Below are 23,563 nucleotides of genomic sequence, written 5' to 3' on the forward strand. Positions count from 1 at the left end.
TTGACAAAATCCAACATCCCTTTTTGATAAAAACACTTCAAAAGGTAGGAATTGAAGGAAACTTCCTCAACATGATAAAGAGCATATATGAAAAACCCACAGCCAGCATAGTACTCAATGGTGAGAGACTGAAAGCCTTCCCTCTAAGATCAGGAACAAGACAAGGATGCCCGCTGTCACCACTGTTATTCAACATTGTGCTGGAAGTGCTAGCCAGGGCAATCCGGCAAGACAAAGAAATAAAAGGCATCCAAATTGGAAAAGAAGAAGTAAAACTGTCATTGTTTGCAGATGATATGATCTTATATCTAGAAAACCCTGAGAAATCAACGATACACCTACTAGAGCTAATAAACAAATTTAGCAAAGTAGCGGGATACAAGATTAATGCACATAAGTCAGTAATGTTTCTATATGCTAGAAATGAACAAACTGAAGAGACACTCAAGAAAAAGATACCATTTTCAATAGCAACTAAAAAAATCAAGTACCTAGGAATAAACTTAACCAAAGATGTAAAAGACCTATACAAAGAAAACTACATAACTCTACTAAAAGAAATAGAAGGGGACCTTAAAAGATGGAAAAATATTCCATGTTCATGGATAGGAAGGCTAAATGTCATTAAGATGTCAATTCTACCCAAACTCATCTACAGATTCAATGCAATCCCAATCAAAATTCCAATAACCTACTTTGCAGACTTGGAAAAGCTAGTTATCAAATTTATTTGGAAAGGGAAGATGCCTCGAATTGCTAAAGACACTTTAAAAAAGAAAAACGAAGTGGGAGGACTTACACTCCCTGACTTTGAAGCTTATTATAAAGCCACAGTTGCCAAAACAGCATGGTACTGGCACAAAGATAGACATATAGATCAATGGAATCGAATTGAGAATTCAGAGATAGACCCTCAGATCTATGGCCGACTGATCTTTGATAAGGCCCCCAAAGTCACCGAACTGAGCCATAATGGTCTTTTCAACAAATGGGGCTGGGAGAGTTGGATATCCATATCCAAAAGAATGAAAGAGGACCCCTACCTCACCCCCTACACAAAAATTAACTCAAAATGGACCAAAGATCTCAATATAAAAGAAAGTACCATTAAACTCCTAGAAGATAATGTAGGAAAACATCTTCAAGACCTTGTATTAGGAGGCCACTTCCTAGACTTTACACCCAAAGCACAAGCAACAAAAGAGAAAATAGATAAATGGGAACTCCTCAAGCTTAGAAGTTTCTGCACCTCAAAGGAATTTCTCAAAAAGGTAAAGAGGCAGCCAACTCAATGGGAAAAAATTTTTGGAAACCATGTATCTGACAAAAGACTGATATCTTGCATATACAAAGAAATCCTACAACTCAATGACAATAGTACAGACAGCCCAATTATAAAATGGGCAAAAGATATGAAAAGACAGTTCTCTGAAGAGGAAATACAAATGGCCAAGAAACACATGAAAAAATGTTCAGCTTCACTAGCTATTAGAGAGATGCAAATTAAGACCACAATGAGATACCATCTAACACCGGTTAGAATGGCTGCCATTAAACAAACAGGAAACTACAAATGCTGGAGGGGATGTGGAGAAATTGGAACTCTTATTCATTGTTGGTGGGACTGTATAATGGTTCAGCCACTCTGGAAGTCAGTCTGGCAGTTCCTTAGAAAACTAGATATAGAGCTACCATTCGATCCAGCGATTGCACTTCTCGGGATATACCCGGAAGATCGGAAAGCAGTGACACGAACAGATATCTGCACGCCAATGTTCATAGCAGCATTATTCACAATTGCCAAGAGATGGAAACAACCCAAATGTCCATCAACAGATGAGTGGATAAATAAAATGTGGTATATACACACGATGGAATACTACGCGGCAGTAAGAAGGAACGATCTGGTGAAACATATGACAACATGGATGAACCTTGAAGACATAATGCTGAGCGAAATAAGCCAGGCACAAAAAGAGAAATATTATATGCTACCACTAATGTGAACTTTGAAAAATGTAAAACAAATGGTTTATAATGTAGAATGTAGGGGAACTAGCAGTAGAGAGCAATTAAGGAAGGGGGAACAATAATCCAAGAAGAACAGATAAGCTATTTAACGTTCTGGGGATGCCCAGAAATGACTATGGTCTGTTAATTTCTGATGGATGTAGTAGGAACAAGTTCACTGAAATGTTGCTATAGTATGTAACTTTCTTGGGGTAAAGTAGGAACATGTTGGAAGTTAAGCAGTTATCTTAGGTTAGTTGTCTTTTTCTTACTCCCTTGCTATGGTCTCTTTGAAATGTTCTTTTATTGTATGTTTGTTTTCTTTTTAACTTTTTTTTTCATACAGTTGATTTGAAAAAAGAAGGGAAAGTTAAAAAAAAAAAAAAAAAGAAAAAAGACAAACAAGGAAAAAAAAAAAAAAACAAACGATGTAGTGCCCCCTTGAGGAGCCTGTGGAGAATGCAGGGGTATTCGCCTACCCCACCTCCATGGTTGCTAACATGACCACAGACATAGGGGACTGGTGGTTTGATGGGTTGAGCCCTCTACCATAAGTTTTACCCTTGGGAAGACGGTGGCTGCAAAGGAGAGGCTAGGCCTCCCTGTATTTGTGCCTAAGAGTCTCCTCCTGAATGCCTCTTTGTTGCTCAGATGTGGCCCTCTCTCTCTGGCTAAGCCAACTTGAAAGGTGAAATCACTGCCCTCCCCCCTACGTGGGATCAGACACCCAGGGAAGTGAATCTCCCTGGCAACGTGGAATATGACTCCCGGGGAGGAATGTAGACCCGGCATCGTGGGATGGAGAACATCTTCTTGACCAAAAGGGGGATGTGAAAGGAAATGAAATAAGCTTCAGTGGCAGAGAGATTCCAAAACGAGCCGAGAGATCACTCTGGTGGGCACTCTTACGCACACTTTAGACAACCTTTTTTAGGTTCTAAAGAATTGGGGTAGCTGGTGGTGGATACCTGAAACTATTAAACTACAACCCAGAACCCATGAATCTCGAAGACAGTTGTATAAAAATGTAGCTTATGAGGGGTGACAGTGGGATTGGGAATGCCATAAGGACCAAACTCCACTTTGTCTAGTTTATGGATCGATGTGTAGAAAAGTAGGGGAAGCAAACAAACAGACAAAGGTACCTAGTGTTCTTTTTTACTTCAATTGCTCTTTTTCACTCTAATTATTATTCTTGTTATTTTTGTGTGTGTGCTAATGAAGGTGTCAGGGATTGATTTAGGTGATGAATGTACAACTATGTAATGGTACTGTAAACAATCGAAAGTACAATTTGTTTTGTATGACTGCGTGGTATGTGAATATATCTCAATAAAATGATGATTAAAAAAAAACAAAAAAACAAAAAAACAAAAAAACCATTAGGAGAAAAGCTGTTGGGGAACTTTATAATGGCTAGATCAGGCTCAAAATGCCTGAACACATGGATCAACAACTGTAATATGTAAAAAAAGAGACAACTAGACATTGTCTGCCTCAATGGGATGCAATAGGAAACCGAACCCCATTTACGAAGTTTTTTCATGTCACAAAATAAAGCCTGCATTTTACCAAACATCTATTCCCAACTACCAGTTTCAAGAAATATAGGGACAGAAGAATATGTTACATAATACCAAGGGGATACATCCAGCAAAATCCAGAATGTGGGAAATTCTTCAGAAAAATATGGCCTGGTCTTTTCAACAAATAAAATGTAAGATTAAAAAAAAAGGAGAGGAACTTGAAATTAAAGGAGTTGAGATATACTAACCAAATGCAATATTTAAATTATTTGGATCCCAATAGAAACAAACCAACTGGAAAAAAAAAAGACATTAATGAGACATTTAGAGAAAGTCAAGCACTTTCAACTGGCATCATGATTTTAAGTACCAATTGTCAATTTTTTTTCGTTTGATAATGATATTCTGGTTATGGGGTTAGTAATTGTCAAAGCTCGGTGTGAAGAAATGCACTCATTAAATGATTCTATTTGGTAAAAAAAAAAAAAAAAAAAAAAAAAGATTATATCATCTGCAAATAATGACAGTTTTCCTTCTTCCTTTCCAGTTTGGATGCCTTTTATTTCTTTGTCTTGCCGGATTGCCCTGGCTAGCACTTCTAGCACAATATTGAATAACAGTGGTGACAGCAAGCATCCTTGTCTCGTTCCCGATCTTAGAGGGAAAGCTTTCAGTCTCTTACCATTGAGTACTATGCTGGCTGAGTTTTTCATATATTGCCTTTATCATATTGAGGAAGTTTCCTTCAATTGCTACCTTTTGAAGTGTTTTTATCAAGAAGGGATGTTGGATTTTGTTGAATGCTTTTTCAGCATCTATTGAGATGATCATTTGATTTTTCTCTTTTGATTTGTTAATGTGTTGTAATACATTGATTGATTTCCTTATGTTGAACCATCCTTGCATGCCTGGAATGAACCCCACTTGGTCATGGTGTATGATTTTTCTAATGTGTCTTTGGATTTGATTTGCAAATATTTAGTTGAGAATTTTTGCATCTATATTCATTAGGGAGATTGGCCTGTAGTTTTCCTTTCTTGTAGCATCTTTACTTGATTTGGGTATTAGATTGATGTTAGCTTCATAAAATGTGTTAGGTAGTATTCCATTTTCTTTGATGTTTTGAAAGAGTTTAGTAAGATTGGTGTCAGTTCTTTTTTGAAAGTTTGGTAGAATTCCCCTGTGAAGCCATCTGGCCTTGGGCATTTATTTGTGGGAAGCTTTTTGATGACTGATTGGATCTCTTTGCTTGTGATTGGTTGGGTTAGGTCTTGTATTTCTTCTCTGCTCATTCTGGGTTGTTCGCGTGTTTCCAGGAAATTGTCCATTTCCTATACATTATCTAGTTTGTTGGCATACAGTTGTTCATAGTATCCTCTTATAATTTTTTAAATTTCTTTGGGATCTGCAGTAATGTCGCCTCTCTCATTCATTATTTTGTTTATTTGGGTCTTCTCTCTTTTTAATTTTGTCATTCTAGTTAGGCACTTGTCCATCTTGCTAATCTTCTCAAAGAGCCAACTTTTGGTGTTATTTATTGTCTATTGTTTTTTTGTTTTGTATTGTTTATTTCTGCTTTAATCCTTGTTATTTCTTTTCTTCTACTTGGTTTAGGATTAGTTTGCTGTTCATTTTCTAGCTTATTCAGTTGCTCCATTAGTTCTTTGATTTTAGCTGTTTCTTCCTTTTTAATGTATTCATTTAGAGCTATAAATTTCCCCCTCAGTACTGCATTTGCTGCATCCCATAGGTTTTGATATTTTGTGTTCTCATTTTCATTCATCTCTATATAATTAGCCATTTCTCTTGCTGTTTCTTCTTTAACCCACTGATTGTTTAGGAGTATGTTGTTTAACCTCTAGGCATTTTTGAATTTTCTAAGTCTCTGATGGTTATTGACTTCTAATTGTATTCTGTTGTGATCAAAGAATATGCTTTGAATAATTTGAATTTTTAAAAATTTTTTGAAGCATTCTGGAGAAAGTTCTGTGAGCACTAGAGAAGAATGTGTATCCTGGTGATTTGGGAAGCAGTGTTCTATATATGTCTGTTAATTCAAATTCATTTATCAGATTGTTTAGGTTTTCAGTTTCCTTATTGTTCTTCTGTCTGGTTGATCTATCTACAGGGGATCATGATGTATTGAAGTCTCCCACAGTTATTGTGGAAACATCTGTTGCTTCCTCTAGTTTTGCCAATGTTTGTCTTATGTATTTTGGGGCACCTTGATTGGGTCCATAAACATTTATGATTGTTATTTCTTCTTGTTGAATTGTCCCTTTTGTTAGTCGGTAGTGGCCTTCTTTTTCTCTTATAATGTCCTTGCATTTAAAGTCTATTTTATCTGAGATTAATATTACTGCTACTGCTTTCTTTTGGCTGTAGCTTGCATGAAATATTTTTTCCATTCTTTCACTTTCAATCTCTTTGTGTCCCTGTGTCTAAGATGAGTCTCTTGTATGCAACATGTTAATGGTTTATAGTTTTTAATCCATTGTGCAATCTACATCTTTTAATTGGGGAGTTTAATCTGTTTACATTCAGTGTTATTACTGTGAAGGCGTTTCTTGAATCAGCCTTCTTATCCTTTGGTTTATGTTTGTCAGATATATTTTTCCCTCTGTCTCTTAATGTTCTTTAACATACCCATACTGAATCTCTTTAGTTCTGAACCTATCTCCATACCTCTCTCTCCTTTGTTTCTCTGATGTTAGGGCTCCCTTTAATATCTCAAGTAGGGCAGGTCTCTTGTTAGCAAATTTTCTCAGCATTTGTTTGTGAGAAATTTAAGCTGTCCCTCAAATTTGAAGGAGAGCTTTGTTGGGTGAAAAATTCTTGGTTGGCAATTTTTCTCTTTTAGAATTTTAAATATGTCTTGCCACTGCCTTCTCCCCTCCACTCTGGCCACTGAGTAGTCCTCCTGCTTAGTCTTATGCTGTTTCCCTTGTAAGTGGTGAATTGTTTCTCTCTTACTGATTTTAGAACTTGCTTTATCTCTTCAGCATTTAACAATCTGATCAGAATATGTCTTGGAGTGGATTTATTTGGATTTATTCTGTTTGGAGTTCATTGGGCATCTATGATGTGTTTATTTATGTTGTTTAGAAGGTTTGGGAAGTTTTCCCCAACAATTTCTTTGAATACTCTTCCTAGACCTTTACCCTTCTCTTCCCCTTCTGGAACACCAGTGATTCTCGTATTTCTTTTGTTCTTTCACTTTCTGTCCTGTCCTCTTCAAGCTCGCCGATTTGCTGCTCAGCTTCCTCCAATCTAGTACTGTGAGTATCTAGAATCTTTTTAATTTGATCGACAGTTTCTTTTATTTCCATAAGATCATCTGTTTTTTTATTTACTCTTGAAAATTCTTCTTTATGCTCTTCTAGGATCTTCTTCATGTCCTTTATATCCTGTGCCATGATCTTGTTGTTTGTTATTAGTTCTTTGATTAATTGCTCCAAGTACTGTGTCTCCTCTGATCTTTTGATTTGGGTGTTTGGGTTTGGGTTATCCATATCTTTTAGTTTCTTCATATGCTTTAAAATTTTCTGTTGTTTTTGGCCTCTTTGCATTTGCTGATCTTGACAGGATTCTTTGTAAGCTTATTTGAACAATTATCTCTAAGTTGTCAGAGCTACAGCTTGGTAGAGTGCACTTTCTCTGACTAACCAACAGGTGGTGTCCGTGAGTCATCTGTTCCCCTCAAGCCTGTTCTCCCCAACTTTATCTTTGTGATGAGTGGGAGTCTGAATCTTGTGGGGGTCCAATTGGTGCACCAAATTTCTGTGTGTAGTTGGTGCTGCCCGCCCTGAACTTGTTTCATTTTTTATTGTTTTTTTTTACTTTGTTAAATCCCTATTTCAAAGTAAAACATTAAGAACAATTACAAGGCAGGACAAAATAATCACCAGATGCCAAAAAGAATAAATGCTCTATGGGTTGATTCAGATTTCAGGAAAGGTGGAGTATGGGATTACCCTTGAGGTACTGTCAGCTGAGTTAGGAAGACTTGGAGATCGAGCTCTGGGACACCAGCATTCCCAATACTAGCTACTATCTGCAGAGGAAAGTTATCAGTGTTCTACAATTTGTTACTTTAAAAGTTTAAAATCAACATTATTGGGGTATAATTTTCATCCAGTAAAATGAATGCAGTTGCAGTTCGATGTGTTTTGACAAACATATATACCCTGTGTAGCCACCCTTCCTGTCTCAATATAGGACATTTCTATCACCCCAAGAAGTTCCCTATGTCCCTTACTAGGTAGTACCCTCCACCTCCATCTCAGGCAACCACCGATCTCCTTTCTGGCATTGTAGATTAGTTTGCCTGTTCAAGAATTTCATGTAAATGGAATTATACACTATGTACCCCTGTGTGTCTGGCTTCTTTACACACTATAATATTGTGTTTATCTCTAGTTTGTTCCTTTTTATTGCTAAGTACTATTCCATTGTATGGATGAACCCCAGTTTGTCCATCATCCATTGATAGACACTCTGCTTCTGCTCTTAATTAACCAAATTTGGATTATCTGTAGCAAATATGCTGGAATTAGTTACCTTTGTCCTACCCGATCCCTTGCTCTTGAGCCTTCTGCCCCTTCTGTACACATTTCTGAGCTGCCCCGTAGGTCAGGGGTCATTAGGTCATTTAACATCAACCTAAAGCAAATAGAACCAGCAGCTGCCCTCTGGGTGGACAGGAAGAGGAGACGGAGGCCTGTGTACTCAGAGGGGCCCTACTGCTGCCCGTTTGCCTCGGGCCCTGGGCCCCCATGCCCGTGGGCGTGATCCTTGTTCTTGTGTGCTCTGCCCAGGTAACTCTGGTTTAAGATACTGTCTGACTTCAGTATTAGAACGCTGTTTATAGGGGATCCTGTTTATGTAGAAAATATAAATAAAAATGAACACATAAAAAGAGGCCTGACTGAACGTGCACAGCATAGGAGTTGCTAGGTCCTGCAAAGAACTGATAAGCACTGAGGTTTTCATAGGATAGCCAATGCTACAGCAAACTGGAGAATGTATTACACTTCATTAATACCCTTTTTATTCTTTTTAGTATCACATATATGGCACTAAGTTGTTGAGAAAACACACTTTGTACCCAACTATAAAAAGTATGTTTAGATTGAATCTTCTTCAGCCGTGCTGTTTCATACCTTTTAAAACAAGTAAATCATCCATCAAGAAGCTTATTTTAGAAACTGTTAGATAGATTTGCAAGGGAAGGTCAATGTGATCCAAGAATTTAAAGATGATGCTGTGGAGAGTGTTTCCTGTCTTTGGTTATAACCTCAGGAACTATCAATGTTTATTACAGATTTGAAATTTGAGTGCTTACTTTTACATGTCCAGCTAATTTTTACCCTAGAAGGAAAAAGAGAAGAGTGTTGAATTGCACATGGGATGAGTATTAAATATGTACATGATGAGAATGGTGCTCTGCTATTAATAAATTATGAGTGATACATTTGGTTGCAGTGGATGTTTTTAGAGCCTCCAGATTAACTTTTTCCTTGCCTTCAACTCTTTTTGCAGGATATGTCTTAAAAAATTATTAAGCATGCCATTTCCCTTCGTATGGTGATTTTAATTATGTAGAATAGGGATTGTCTCTTTCCAAAAAAAAAAAAAAAGAGTAAATTTTATTTTTATGTTGTTGGAGCTCTCAAAACAAAGAGGCTAACACAGATTTTAGAAAGAAATTGCCTGTTACTAATGTGGCACCATGAATAATTCTACTGTGGTTGAGTTGAGCTTCATTAACACTAAACATTTACAGGATGAAAAAGGAGAAATTGGTGCTTACCTGTGTCACTTTAGCACATTGAGCTACAGTATGTCTAATTTTGGTGGAGCAAAATATTTAGTGATAGGCCAATTGAGATTAGGAGTACAAAGTAAGGGAGCACCATACGGCTAAATATATTACTCTGCCTACAGCAGTTTGATTATAATAGTAATAAGGTCAGGGTTCTCAGAATAAAATATTTTCTATTGCCATACTTAGCCAAATTTACAATTATAATTTTGTTGCTTGTTCTTCCCACCTCTTTAAAGGGGAACTATAAATAAACCTAACTTCAAAATGACATTGTTAATATGATACCATAAATTAATTTATCTAATTTTTCATTTTGAACTTCCAAACCTGCCATAAGATGGAATGCAACTTACAACATGAAACTGATTTCATGTTTTTGCTTGTAAGGATCTAGGTATGTCAAACTTGCAAATGACAAGGAAGAATGATTTCTATACTTGACTTTTACCTCATTTTATAAGCTTTGACTTGCTAAGAAAATGTCCTTATTGGTCTGACTATGTGGGAGCTGTGTGCATTTACGTTGCTGAACTGAAATCAGTTTGTGGTTTCCAAATGTTGGGACCATCTGTTTTTGTTATCATTCTTATTTTTTAACAAAAACAGCTTTTAAAATCTATTCTTAAGGAATGAATTTTATAATTTCTTGATGAAGTTTATCGGGCCTACTAAAATTCTTACTGAAAGAAATCCAACTCCTCAGATATATATATATATATATATGTATATGTGGCATAATGTGATAGTAGAAATGACTAATGGAACTGCACAATATTTGTGCCACAGATGTTGAATGTATTTAGAAATTGGATTTATTTTTATTAACCAGTACTTATATAACTAAATGTTATATTCAATTTCTAAGGAAATTTTCTCTCATCTTTCTCTTTCTGTAATGAATATATGTCTCAATTATTATAGTGTATCAACCTATGAACTAGAAATTTTGATAGAAACATTAAAGTATATGTGAAAATCCTTTATTAATTTGTTGTAATTTCCTATTTTCTCTTGTGTGTTTTTTTTTTCTCCCAGAAAGCACAGGCATGCCAAGAGAGACTAGACAGTGAAATTTCCAACTTTCTCAAAATGATTAAGGAGTGTGACATGGCTAAAGGTAAAAAAACCAAAACTCTTTAATCAATTAGTCTTTAATACAACCTATTATCATAGGTATTGACACTTTGTAGTTTTGTGTGATTCTTTAATTTTTGTTTTTGAATTTAGAATGGTATTTGATTAAACAAATTTGAAATTTTAAAAGGGCTATTTAAAATTTCCACTCACTGCGAATGCTTGCTTTATAGGTTAATGATGTTTTTATTCTTTTAAGAAAAAAAAAATTAAGTTAACATTTTGGGGGTGTAAATTTATTTTGGCTACTTAAGGAGAATTCTGCTTAAGTATCCCAGAAGACTTGGGTTTTGGAGTCAGACTGTCCTGGGTTTGAATCCTGGCTTTGCCACTTCTTAGTTGTTACTTTGAACAGCACCTTTAACTTCTCTGAACCTCAGTTTCCCCACCAATAAAACAAGAACCTGGTTGTTTCCAGGTCTCACTTAGCCTTTTAAGATTCTACGAATGTATACAGGAACCTTTTCTATTAAATTTTTACTCTACCTTCCACCAATAACTATTATATTTTCCATTTGGTATGAATTATCCAGAGTTGACTATAGTACTCTAAAATTCAAACTTAAGAAATGAGAAAAAATTATTACTTTGTAAATTAAAAAGTTAACACCTTTCTTAGACTTTAGACTTTAGCCACGATGTGAATATAAACGATTCCACTAAAATATAATTGATTTAGTTGTCTGTGAGTTTATGATTAACTGCCAATGTAATCATGAGCTTGTTTCCCTCAGTGGACTCCTAGCTTCAGTTTTTATGTGCTCAGGGAATGTGAGTCAACTGAGCGTAAATATTCTGTCTGTCCACATGTACTGCAGTCATCCCTTTCTTTCAGTTCAACAAATATTTATATGAGAGAAAGCTTTGGAAAGGACATCAGTTAAGTCATTTTGATTATTATTTGCAGTCTGGAATATTGTATTACTTAGCACTACTTATCCTCAGTAGACTTATTTTTTTAATAACAGCTTTATTAGATATAATTCACATAACATAAACTCCTCCCTTTAAAAAGTTCATTTCAGTGGTATTTAATATATTCACAGCTGTGCAACCATTCCATCAGTGGACTTTAAAACACCATCTTCACAAACCTCAAAAGCAAGAAGAGATACTAACAATATTTAAAAGATTTAGAAAAAGTCCAGGGTGAGATGAAACATAAAAGATTAATTTACTTAACCTGGGTCAAAGCAAGAAATTTTATCAGAACTACAACCAAATCATGTGTGTATGTGTGTGTGTGTTTAATCTTGAATCAAGTCTCTTGGTTCAGATTATCTTCTCTCAGGATGATGGCATTTGTCTTTATTAACAGGGACTGAGCAGATTATTAATCCAATTTGGAGGAACTGATATGAAATCAGCATTGATCATTTGTGCTCTCAGAGATACATAATATTTGCTAACCATAAAAAGGATATTTCATTTTGTACAGTGCCCTCTGGGAAACTGAGATATTTGACTTTGAAATAACAAACTGTTTCATATATCCACAATAAAATTTAATGGGCTCATTCCAAAAATTTATGAACATTATTTTATGAAAGATAAGTGTAGATAAATAAAATTGTATATTCTATAAATAGTAGTAAGTAAAGAGGGTTGTGATGATTTCATGAATGGAATTGGAGAGTTGAAAATAGCTAGGTTTGCTTTTTTTTTAACTTTAAAAAATTTTTAATGGTTTTATTCACATACCAAACAGTCCATCCTAAGGGTACAATGACTTTTGTCATATTCACAGTTATGCATTCACCACTACAGTCAATATGAGAACATTATCATTTCTTCTGAAGAAAAAAGTCCCATACTCAGTTATATCCTTCTATTATCGACATTTAGTTTTGGTATAGTGCCTTTGTTACAATTAATGCAAGAATATTACAGTGCTACTGTTAACTATAGACCTTAGTTTACATTAATTGTATTTTTTCCCATATGCCACCCTATTATTAACACCTTGTAATAATGACATACATTTGTTTTAGTTTTCTAATATTTATGTAATTAACCACCATCACCACCCACTCTAGGTTTCACTAAGTTATACGGTCCCAGTTTTTATCCTCTAGCTTTCCTTCTCATGACATATATGACTCTAGCCTTCCTCTGTCAACCATACTCACACTCAGCTTTGCTCTTACATTTACAGTATTGTGCTACAATTCCATAGTATTATGCTATCCATTTCCTAACCTTTACACTCAACCTTATTGAATATTCTGTACTCCTTCAGCATAGATAGCTCAATCTCTGCCCTTTTTCTGTCTCCTGATAACCTATGCTTTCGATTTTTAGATTTGCTCTTAATGCAAGAGAAGTGTTCAGAATAATTGTGCACCATGTATTTTATTAAAAATACCTGATACGTACACATGCTGCTCCAAACTGCCCACAGAGTTTGCCAGTAATGTCTCCAGATGAAAAACTGAAGTGTGTTTGGACAGAATCTGGATCTCGTTGTTGTCATTGTTAGTGTCTTAAGTTGTAGTGCAAAATCTCATTCTCTTTAGAACCCAGACCCCTTCCTTCTTATTCCAGTTTTTACCATACTAGTTCAATTCTGGATCACCTCTAAGCAGCTGCTTCCTGGTACTCCCCCTCCCTTCCATCCGTGGGGGAGCTGAATCAAGACGGTCAGGAAGTCTTCAGTTCGTATTCTGTGAAACACCGCATTATTGCTGCCAGATCAGTTTTCTAAAGGGACTTTTCTGGTTGTAAAGTTTTTTTTTCCGTTGAAAAATCTTTTATGGTTCCTTGCAACTGTAGAGTAAAATGCAAAGTCTTTAGCCTGGCATTTATCCTAACCTGAGTTTTGAGCTTTATTTCCAATTATTCTCTCACATCAACCCCTAAAAATCTATTTGTTTTTGACGAAACACCATGTCTTTGGTCAGAAATGTCCTCTGTCGAAACATTACTTTGATTTTTGTGTGTGGACCTTAAACCTAGTTTCTGTTTGGATAATGTCAAAGTATGTATATCTGGCACTGGCAACACATAACTCAAGGCTCCGAGAATGCAGCCTTGAAATCTCTACTGTTTAATCTTTATGAAAAGCCTGGTTGCAGAAACAAGTAAAGTCACTCCAACTATCAAAATTTTTTCGAAGGCCATGTAGTCATGCATTCTTCCATACAACCCTAAAATTTACCTTGAGGTAAATTATAAATAATGTTGTTATACACTTATATTTAATCATACCACTTTATTACCGCAGGATTCTTTGAAGTGGGATTAATAGGTGGAAGTTTATTAACAATTTGAAACCAATGATACATGTTGCTAAATTTCTTTCCAAAAAAAAAAAAAAAAACAACAAAATTACTTTACATGCCAACTTTAATTCATAGACTTTATTGCACGTAACTAAATGTATATAGTAAATCCTGACCTGCAAAGCCTTCTAGTCCCCTTTTACCTATCTGGGTAACAGATATCTTCATTAGCATTCAAAAATGTGATTTCATCATCTTTTGGCTTCTGGTAGTCTAATCATGATTCTTTCATGGGTAGTGTCTTCTTTTTTTTCTTATTTCTTCAAAGATTTTCACTTGGTCTTTGGTGTTCTGCAGTTTTATTGTGTTTTAGATTTGGATTTTGTTGTTATATATCCCTCTTGAGATACTGTTCTTTAATTCACAGACTTGTTTATTGTCTTTTTTCAATCTGTCTTGTTCATTATCATTATCTTGTTTCAATCTTTCATCACCATTATCATTCTCAGCCATTATCTATTCAAATTTTGCTTTTTCTTCATTCCTTATTTTCTTTTCCAGATCTCCTGATAGGCATGTGTTGAACCTTCTTATTTTATCCCCTGTCTCTTAGTTTCTCATTTCATTTCTATTTCTCTGAGTTACATTCTGAGTAATTTCCTCAGATGTATTTTCTACTTTTAGTAACTTCCTCAGTTGTGTCTGTTTGGCTCTTTAACCCTTTGACTTTTAAATTTTTAACTGCAGTGACTGTATTTTACAACTCTAGAAATTCTAGGTGGCAGTATTTTCTTTTTTTAAAATTCAGTTTTTTTGAAATATATTCACATACCATACACTCATCCATGGTATACAATCAACTGTTCACACTATGATCGTATAAGTTATGCATTCATCACCACAATCTATTTCTGAACATTTTCCGTACATCAGAAAGAATCAGAATAAGAATAAAAAATAAAAGTGAAAAAAAGAACACCGAAACCCCCTCCATTCAACCCTATTTGTCATTTAGTTTTTGTCTCCACTTTTTTACCCATGCATCCACATATTAGACAAAGGGAATGTGATCCACAAGGCCTTCACAATCACAGTCACCCCTTGTAATGTACATTATTATACAATCATCTTCAGGAGTCCAGACTACTGGGTTGGAGTTTGGTAGTTTTAGGTATTTACTTCTAGCTATTCCAATACATTAAAACCTAAGTGGTGTTATCTATATAGTGCATAAGAATGTCCACCAGAGTGACCTCTTGACTCCACTTGAAATCTCTCAGCCACTGAAAGTATTTCATCTAATTTTGCATTCCCCTTTTGGTCAAGAAGATATTCTCAATCCCATGATGCCAGGTCCAGATTCATCCCTGAGAGTCATATCCTGCGTTGCCAGGGAGATTTGCACCCCTGGAAGTCAGGTCCCACGTAGCAGGGAGGGCAGTGAGTTCACCTGCTGAGGTGGCTCAGTTAGAGAGAGAGAGGGCCACATCTGAGCAACAAAGAGGTACTCAGGGGGAGAATCTTAGGCACAATTATATGCAAGTTTAGCATCTCCTTTGCAGTAACAGGCCCCACAAGGGCAAGTCCCATGATAGAGGGCTCAGCATATCAAACCGGGTGGCAGTATTTTAAAGTTTATTTTTTTCATATTACGTGTATCTCTGATTTTATCTCTGTTAGCTTTAAACCTATCAATTTAACACCTTTTTCAGAATGTCCTTTTATTTCAAGTTGTGGAGCTAATTCTTGTGTTTTTTTCTTCTAAATATCCCAGATAATGGATTGTAGTTTTTTTATTGAGAGTCATCTTCAGTAGGACTTTTTTTTTGCCTCCAGTGTTGTAGAAGTGTCCCTGCAGAGTAGTTTTCATCTGTTTCTCTCAAGGCTGTAAAAGTTTCTTTGCTTCTGGGCTAATAGTTTTAACTTTGAATTTCATATGTGAGTTTGGCATAGGTTCATGTTTTTTATTTCTAATAATTCCAAACGAGAGCAATAGGCTGAAAATGTCCTTTCTCACTATTCCCTCAGCTGAAAGGCAGTTTCCATCTCTGCTTTCACTCAGTCTAGCCCCATTACACAGCCTTATCCCCTTGTTTTGTGAGGCCAAAGCTACATATCCTACCCTCATGCACGTGTAAATCGGTCCTTAATCTCCTATGTTCTCTCTATATCTACTTGTATCCCAGACCTTACCCATCAAGGTGTCACTGGCATATACACTTATTGTATCAGCCTTGAGCTTTCTTTTGGTTTCTAGCATATCTAGGGATTTCATTCATTTAAACTCTACTTATTATTTTATTGTTATTAAGCATCTTTATGGTTTAAGTCAGAGGGATAGTACCACAAGTGTCTTGTGTTTTCTAATATAAAACATATCAATAATCTATAAATTGTATTATCTTACCTAGAAAAATAATAAACACATATAGCCTTTTTATGTGCATTGTTCTGTGTACTTACGTATATTGACTTATTTATTCCCTAGCTTATACAAAATGTATAGTTAGTTATCTCTGTTTTTCACATATGCTAACCAAGTTTAGGTGACAGGTCACACAGCTGGTAAATACAGAGTCAGGGTTTGACCTTAGAGCAGCCTGACTCCAGAGTCTGCTCGTAACCAGTGAAAGTCTGGGTTAAATCAAGAAAAGTCTGAACATTTCATCTGTGAACTGGAAAAGTTTCCAGATATATAACCAGATTTATAGTGTAAGGTAGAATTTATGAGGAAAATCACATCAGCTTGGCTGCTGTAATTCAGGTGTTGTTGAAATTGACTTTTTCAGCACTCATTCCTCATTGTCTCCTATTCATAAGTTTCCAGCTCACAACAAAGAAGTCCTCTTTTTTTTTTTTCCTGTCAATTCTTTCTTTGGTTTTCTTGTCCTGACATTCTTTCCGGTGTTCCTTGTCTCAAAAAATATATATCACCAATTCAGCCAACTTCTCAAGCCCAAACCTTGGAGTCATCTTAACTCTTCTTTCTCCCTTACATGTTTCATTGATCACTTCTGTCTCTACTTTGGTCACCTCTCTACATACCCCACCCTAACCTAAGATGAGCCATGACCATCTTTCCCATAGATCCTAGCAGTGACTCCTTGAGTGGTCATCATGCCTCCAGTTTTCTGTTCTTCCAGGTCCCCCAAGGGCAGGCTCCACAGCACTGTTAGAGACATGCCTCTAAAACACAAACCAGATCTTGTCACATTCTTTCCAGAAGTCTCCAGATTCTTTTCATTCCTCTTAGGGTATAATTCCATCTCACTCATTGCAGCATTCTCATTTCTTACCAGTGCCTTCCTTTTGCTTTATGTTCATCAATACTGAACTTTTCTGGTGCTTCAGAGTCTTAGCATTTGTTGTTCTCCATAGTGTGAATCACTAACTTTTCCTCATCTTTTAGATGTTGCTTTTGTGAACTTTTCCTTGCCTCCTGTAAGACTTGCCTAACTGTTCTTCCTATGTGTTTCCAAGTCACCCTGCACTTTCCTGCACTTTCCCTGTCATTGCATTAATCAACCTTTAATTTAACTCTGTTTTCATCCCCCCCTTTTGGGCAAGCCCGACCTCCAGGCCTTACAAAAGACAGAAGGGCAAGCACAGGTGCTCACTCAGGGTGCTAAAGAGGGAGCTTCTGTCCTGTCTTGGCCCGAGCTTTCTTTCTGGCAGCAGTGTTGAGTTGAATAGTTGGGACTATGTAGTTAGGAAACAAAGTGATTTATTACCTATATTTACTTTCACGAGCATCAGTGGGAGAAGATGGGCAAGCATCATACCCTGAAGTGTTTTCAAGCATGCAGGCTTAAGTAAACTCTTTGATACGTGATCAGATTATTTCTCTTCATCTCACTGCTTGTAGCACTGACCCACCAAGGCCTTCTTTAGACATTCCCACAGGTGGAACTCTCTAGATCACATGTGGCTTTACCCTAATTACTCTTTGGGTAATTACTCTTTACTTCTTTGGCTGTTTTTCTCATAGGGTCATTACCATAAGATGAGGAGCCCATTGTGAAGACAATCCAGTAGAAGTGATGCAAAAGCAATGATAGCTTTTCATTGAGATTTTATTCAATTTGATTAAAATTAATTTTCCTTATTGCCTCACTTCCCTCTCTTCAGTCTTAACTGTGAAAGAATGACAAACCATTTCATGGCTCTGCTGTTCCCATGAGATCTCCTAGACTGGGATTCTTTTTTTCTGTTTGCTGATGTAATTTATTTTGTGTTTTTCCAACTAATCTTATGCGTTCCCTCTTCCTATTCAAAGACTCCACCTCTGATTAATACTTTTCATTCAAGGGTAATTGTTTTATTTTTTATTTGCCTTGCTGGGTTGTAGATTCGGTAAGGACAAAGATTGTTGCACTCCTACTCACGCCTGTATCTCCAGCACCTAGCCTAAGTGCTTGGCATGCAGTAATAAATGATATGTACAAATCCTCTCATCTCTCCAGAATGCTCATTGATTATAATTCTGAAACAGTCTTTCTCTTAGGACTAATGTTTTCTGTATTATCTGAAAATAATAATAGATATTTTAGGTATGCTTGTTTTATTGAGTGTTATATTTAGCAATAAAAATATTACTTGTTCTTCAAGGTCCTACTCAAGTTCCACCTCTTTCATGAAATTTCCCTTGTTTACTCCAGCCCATAATGGTAACTCCTTCTCTGAATTCTCTGAATATTTATTTATTTATTTATTTAAAAATGTATATGCAGCTTGTTTGCTATTTATGTTATAACATACCTGCTATTATTTTTTTATAATTTAATGCTCATGCTTTAACTCATTTAACATATTCTACTTTGCACTATACGTTTTATATCCTCCACTGCATGTAGTGTAAATTGATATATATATACACATATTCATTGAATGGTCAGCTGTACTTGATTAATAGATATCTGTTTGTATTCATGCTAATCATCTTAATTTGAACAAAAAATAGATAATTTTACATTCTTATAGCTCATTTATTGTTACCTTTTGTTACTTTTTTCTGTTATAGTTAATGTAGTGGAATTTTCTAGAAGACTAGTTGATTTTTATGTGCAGATACTTTTTCCACCAACTCTGGGAGACAGTACTGAGTCCTTTGAGGCATTAATAAAATTCCACTGTTATGAAAGTCAGTTTTTAAAATGCCTCCTTGTCTCATGCAAGTTAGCTTGTCTCTTTCATAGTCAGAGGCATTGCCATTTTTTTCTCACAAGAAAAGTTATCTCATTTTCGTATTTTCCTTATTTCCTATGATATTTAGTTTTGTTGCTAGATTTCTTAGTTTTGGACTGTTTATTCTTTCTGCTGTTTGTGTATGTCTGTGTGTGTATGTTTTAATACATGTTTAAGCTCGTACCATTACCAGAAGGGCAAGGGTGAGGAAATGAAATGCCATTCATCCAGGTTTTTTTTATTTTTTATTTTTAAAAAATATTGTCCTAAGTGATGGAAATATTTGAGCAGTTAAAAGTTGAAAACAGGCAGAAAATATTTACTTGTGCCTTAAATAAAAAACAAAATGTACTTAAAAATGACCTATTTCTTAATCTGCTCTCATCAACCTGTAGTAATTTAAATGAAGTATTTGTATCTTACGTTTTTTTAAAAACTAAATTACAATAACTCTTATAGAAAATAATTCAAAACTGTTTGGACTTTCTATGCAAACCGTGGAAATAAAATATTTTGTTTCTTTTTACATTTAATAAATATTTGAGCATTTTCTTTGTACAAAGCTAAATGCAGGGTGTTTAGTGGATAAAGAGGCTTAGAGTTACGGAGGGTAGCAGAGCTAGGACTGTACACTGTGCCCTGTGTCCTGCACGACACAGGGACATGTCCGAAGTTGGGGCAAGTAAAGAGGTCATGTACCACAGTGATGTTTAGGGAAGCTTTATGGAAGGATGGCATGAAACAGGGCCTTAAAAGTAAGGAATATTTTTAGTTAAATGGGGAAACTTCCTAATATGAATAATTGTTATTTTCAATATTCAGGAAAAGGGAAGATCTTGAAGAAAGATTTGGAGGCATAAAGTAGAAGGATATATCTAGGAAAACAGTTATTTCCAGGAAAACAGTCTAGTTGGAAATGATTGAGTTTTGGGGGAATCTTAAATGTTAGCATAAGGAGTGTGGACTTTGTTCTACATTAGGGGAACAGTAAAGATTGTCTGTATTAGGGTTTAGTTTGTTAGTCTAACAAGACATAAGTTATTACTTCTCCACTAAAACAATAAAAATTGCAAAGTGTAATCATGAACAAAGACAGATTGTGAGCTTTTTATGTGTCTCTGAAGTTAAGGTTTGCAAATATGGTCTTCTAGCAGCTTTCATAAGTTAAAAAATATTTTTAGTACAAAAAACCCACTTTTTTTTCCCCTCAAAATTAACATTAGATTCTTATAGTTAGGACCAATAAAGTAACATACTGGCCTTTTCCATTTAGTCATGCCAGTTTAATCTTTAAATATTAGATGGCTGAAACATACTTGCATGATTCCCTGTTGATAACTTTTCTAGAAAGTTAGCAGTTTTAATTGTTTTTATGTAATAGTACATAAACGTCATCCTTCAAGAAGCATGCCAGTGTGAATTAATTCACACCGCACTAGATATATGCCAAGGTCCATCATTTCTTAGATTGGCCGCTGTTAATATTTATTTGAAAATCTTGTTTTAACACTAGATTGTCAGAGAAATTTGGTGATTTTTGACTGTTTTAGAGAAAAGAATTTGACACTCTGTCAATAATGGATTCCTTTTTTTTTTTTTACATTTATGTTTTTAGAGAAGTTGCAGGTTTGCAGAAAAATCTTGCATAAAATACAGATACTATTTTTATATACCTGTATTGAAAACGGTATTAGTCAGTGTTCTCTAGGGAAACAGAACCAGCAGGAGATAGCTGTAAATATTGTAAGTTTTTATAAAAGTGTCTCATACAATTGCAGGGATGCAAGAGTTCAAATTCCATATGTCAGGCTGCGAGCTGGCAACTCTGATGAAGGTTTTTGATGCATTCTTCCAAGAGAAGCCTACTGGCTGAAGTAGAGATGAAAGTTATCTCTTCTGGCTGTTGAAATCATTACTTCTCCTTTTAAAGCCTTCAACTGATTGGATTAAATGTCTCTCATTGCTGAAGACACTCTCCTTAGTTGATTATAGACATAATCAGCCATAGATGCAATCAACTTACTGATTATTTAAGTTCATGAAGTGTCCTTGAAGTAATGTTTAGGCCAGTGCTTGCTTGACCAGACAACAGGGCACCATTACCTGGCCAGATTGACACATGAGCCTAACCATCACCATCCACTCCTTGTCATCCTGGCAGCTATACACATCACCTTAAACCATACTTAATTTTTAAATTAAAAACAGTAACAGACATTTTTTGCCTAACAATACTCAACTGTCCTACATACAACAGGAAACACACTAAATCTCTCCAGAATAGGGTGCCTGTCCTTGGGTAATGTTTACTCTTAAACTTGACATCATGTAATTAAATACTACTAAATGAACAATGCAACTTATGTCATGTGATAAGGGGATAAGATAAGGAAGATTACAAACATATTTGCTTTATGTACATATACAGACATACTCAGAACAAGGAAGAAATATTCATAACCATTACAGTCCTCATTTCTAGAACTGGTCACATGGTTGTAGTTCATATTCATCACTGCCTTTTTCCGCTAACCATTCCATGTTCTCTTTAACCTCAGCAGGCACCATGTCAGTTGGATGTGGCTCTTTGCCTGTTGGAGTGACCCAAACTTTCATTCCTGAAGTTTCTGGGTCATTGGTAGTTCTGCCTGGATTGGGTTGTTGCAGTTTTCTGTTGACGTTAATCACAGGGATAGTGGGGGTGGTTCTCAAAAAGAACTAGAAGTGTCTTTCAAGCCAGTTACCTCAGGGCATTCCATTGCATTTTCATCTGGTAAAACAGGATTAATCTCTCCAGACAGAGGAATGAGGGCTTTTTCCTCAAGGGAGGTGAATACAAGTTAGGCACTGTAGGGTTAATCTCTTCGGGTAGCCATTGGATGGCAGATTCCTAAAGGCAGACTAGAGATCAGGTGGCTGTTTTCCTCAGGGCAGACCATTACAGGTTTAACTGACAAAGACTTGGAAGAATCTAGGGTTTCAGTGTCCTCACTGCCATCATTATCAACCCATATGTCCCCATTCCAGTTTTCAGGATCTCATTCCTTTCCAATCAATGCCCTCACTTTGCCGACACCCTGCAAGGGAGAGTTTAGTTTATGTTGTAATGCTACCATTTGCACAGTGAGAGTCTGGGTCTGGTTGTCAGAGATCTCAAGTCTGTGGCCATGGGGAATAAGATTTTCTTTCATGGCACACATAGAAATGTTTACATCTTTCATATGGTGCTTAAGTTGCAAATTTGAAGCCTTCAGCTCATCCCTTTCCTTTATAACTGTATCCAGCGTATCTAGGAACAACCAGCCAACATCATTATACCTTTTAATGCCACAAAACTCTGTGAAGGTGACAAAAACAACTCAGCCAGAAGCTTGCCTCTTATAAGTGTATGAGTAGTAATATCCAACGGTGATATTTTGCATTATCTCTGTTGCTGACTCATGCCATGGACTGTCAGTGCCATCTTGATTATTGAAAATTCACTAGTGCCTTTAAATCTAATCAGGGTAGAAAACCAATTGCAAAAACCCATTTTCAAGACTCTGTTTCTCAAGAACTGCCCCACTCTCAGTACCTAAGCTGTATAAGTCAAGTTTCTCTAGGCAAGCAGTATCAACAGGAGGTATCTGTAATATTTTAAGATTTAGTAAAAGTGTTTTGCACAACTTGGGAATGCATGAGTCCAAGTTCCATAGGGCAGGGTGCGAGCTGGTGGCTCCACTGAAAGTTTTCCTAGAACTCCTCAGGAGAGGCTGGCTGGCTGAAGTAGATGAAAGTTCTCTCTTGACTGCTGAAGTCATCACTTTTCCTTTTAAAGCATTCAACTGATTGGATTAAATGTCTCTCCTTAGTTGATTGTAGATATAATCAGCCATAAATGCAGTCAACTTACTGATTGCAGTAACAGGCCAGTGCTTATTTGACCAGACACCTGGGCACCATTACCCGGCCAGGTTGACAGATGAGCCCAATCATTGCAAACCCCTATTATTAACACCTTGCATTAGTGTGGAACATTTGTTACAGTTGATGAAAGAACATAATTAAAATTTTACTATTAACGATAGTCCATGCTTTACATTAGGGTTCATTGTGTTGTACGTGTCCTATGGCGTTTTTATTTTATTTTTAAAATTTTTACTCTAGTAACATATATACAACCTAGATTCTTATAAAAATGTGTCTTTCTTTATATTTTTTGTGCTATCCTTTGGAAGCTTGCAAATCAGGTTTATTCTAAAACTCGGAAGTGTTCCTAAGAATTTAATTTTGACCTTTAATGTTTGTTTTATGTTAAACAACAAGTATCTAATATAGGAAATATCTAAGACAGACAAGATCAAGTTCCTTAAGCATGTGATAGTATTTAACATACATATATTAATATATCCATATAATTATGCTTCTCTCTTCCTATCATATATGCCATGAAAGTGGAAAATTACTAGATTACCCAGAAAATCTATGGAAGGCAGAGCCTGCGTCTGTGTGTTTTTTTTGTGGTTTTTTTTTGTACATCTTCTTGCAGTACTTGGGCCACAGCTCTGTGCGAGACATCTGTCGAGGTACGATTTAAGTCAGATGGTATCCAGCATATGGTGCTTTCTTTTCCTGTTTAGCAACTAAGTGCAGAATAAATCTTCACAATATGTATCAAAGGT

The 23,563-nt window shown here is 35.9% G+C and overlaps 1 protein-coding gene across 4 annotated transcripts in view; it reads left to right on the forward strand.

The window, feature by feature from the left end:
- The window catches only part of OSBPL1A (oxysterol binding protein like 1A), a 360,414-nt gene that overhangs the window by 188,854 nt on the left and 147,997 nt on the right, over positions 1 to 23,563 (forward strand). For all 4 annotated transcript variants that reach the window (XM_037806384.1, XM_037806381.1, XM_037806383.1 and 1 more), the window contains one exon: positions 10,399 to 10,480. In XM_037806384.1, coding sequence (XP_037662312.1) covers positions 10,399 to 10,480 — 82 coding nt within the window. The remainder of the gene's footprint in view (positions 1 to 10,398; positions 10,481 to 23,563) is intronic.

The sequence above is a fragment of the Choloepus didactylus genome, chromosome 16 (assembly GCF_015220235.1).
Source record: "Choloepus didactylus isolate mChoDid1 chromosome 16, mChoDid1.pri, whole genome shotgun sequence".
In the NCBI taxonomy this organism is placed as follows: domain Eukaryota; kingdom Metazoa; phylum Chordata; class Mammalia; order Pilosa; family Megalonychidae; genus Choloepus; species Choloepus didactylus.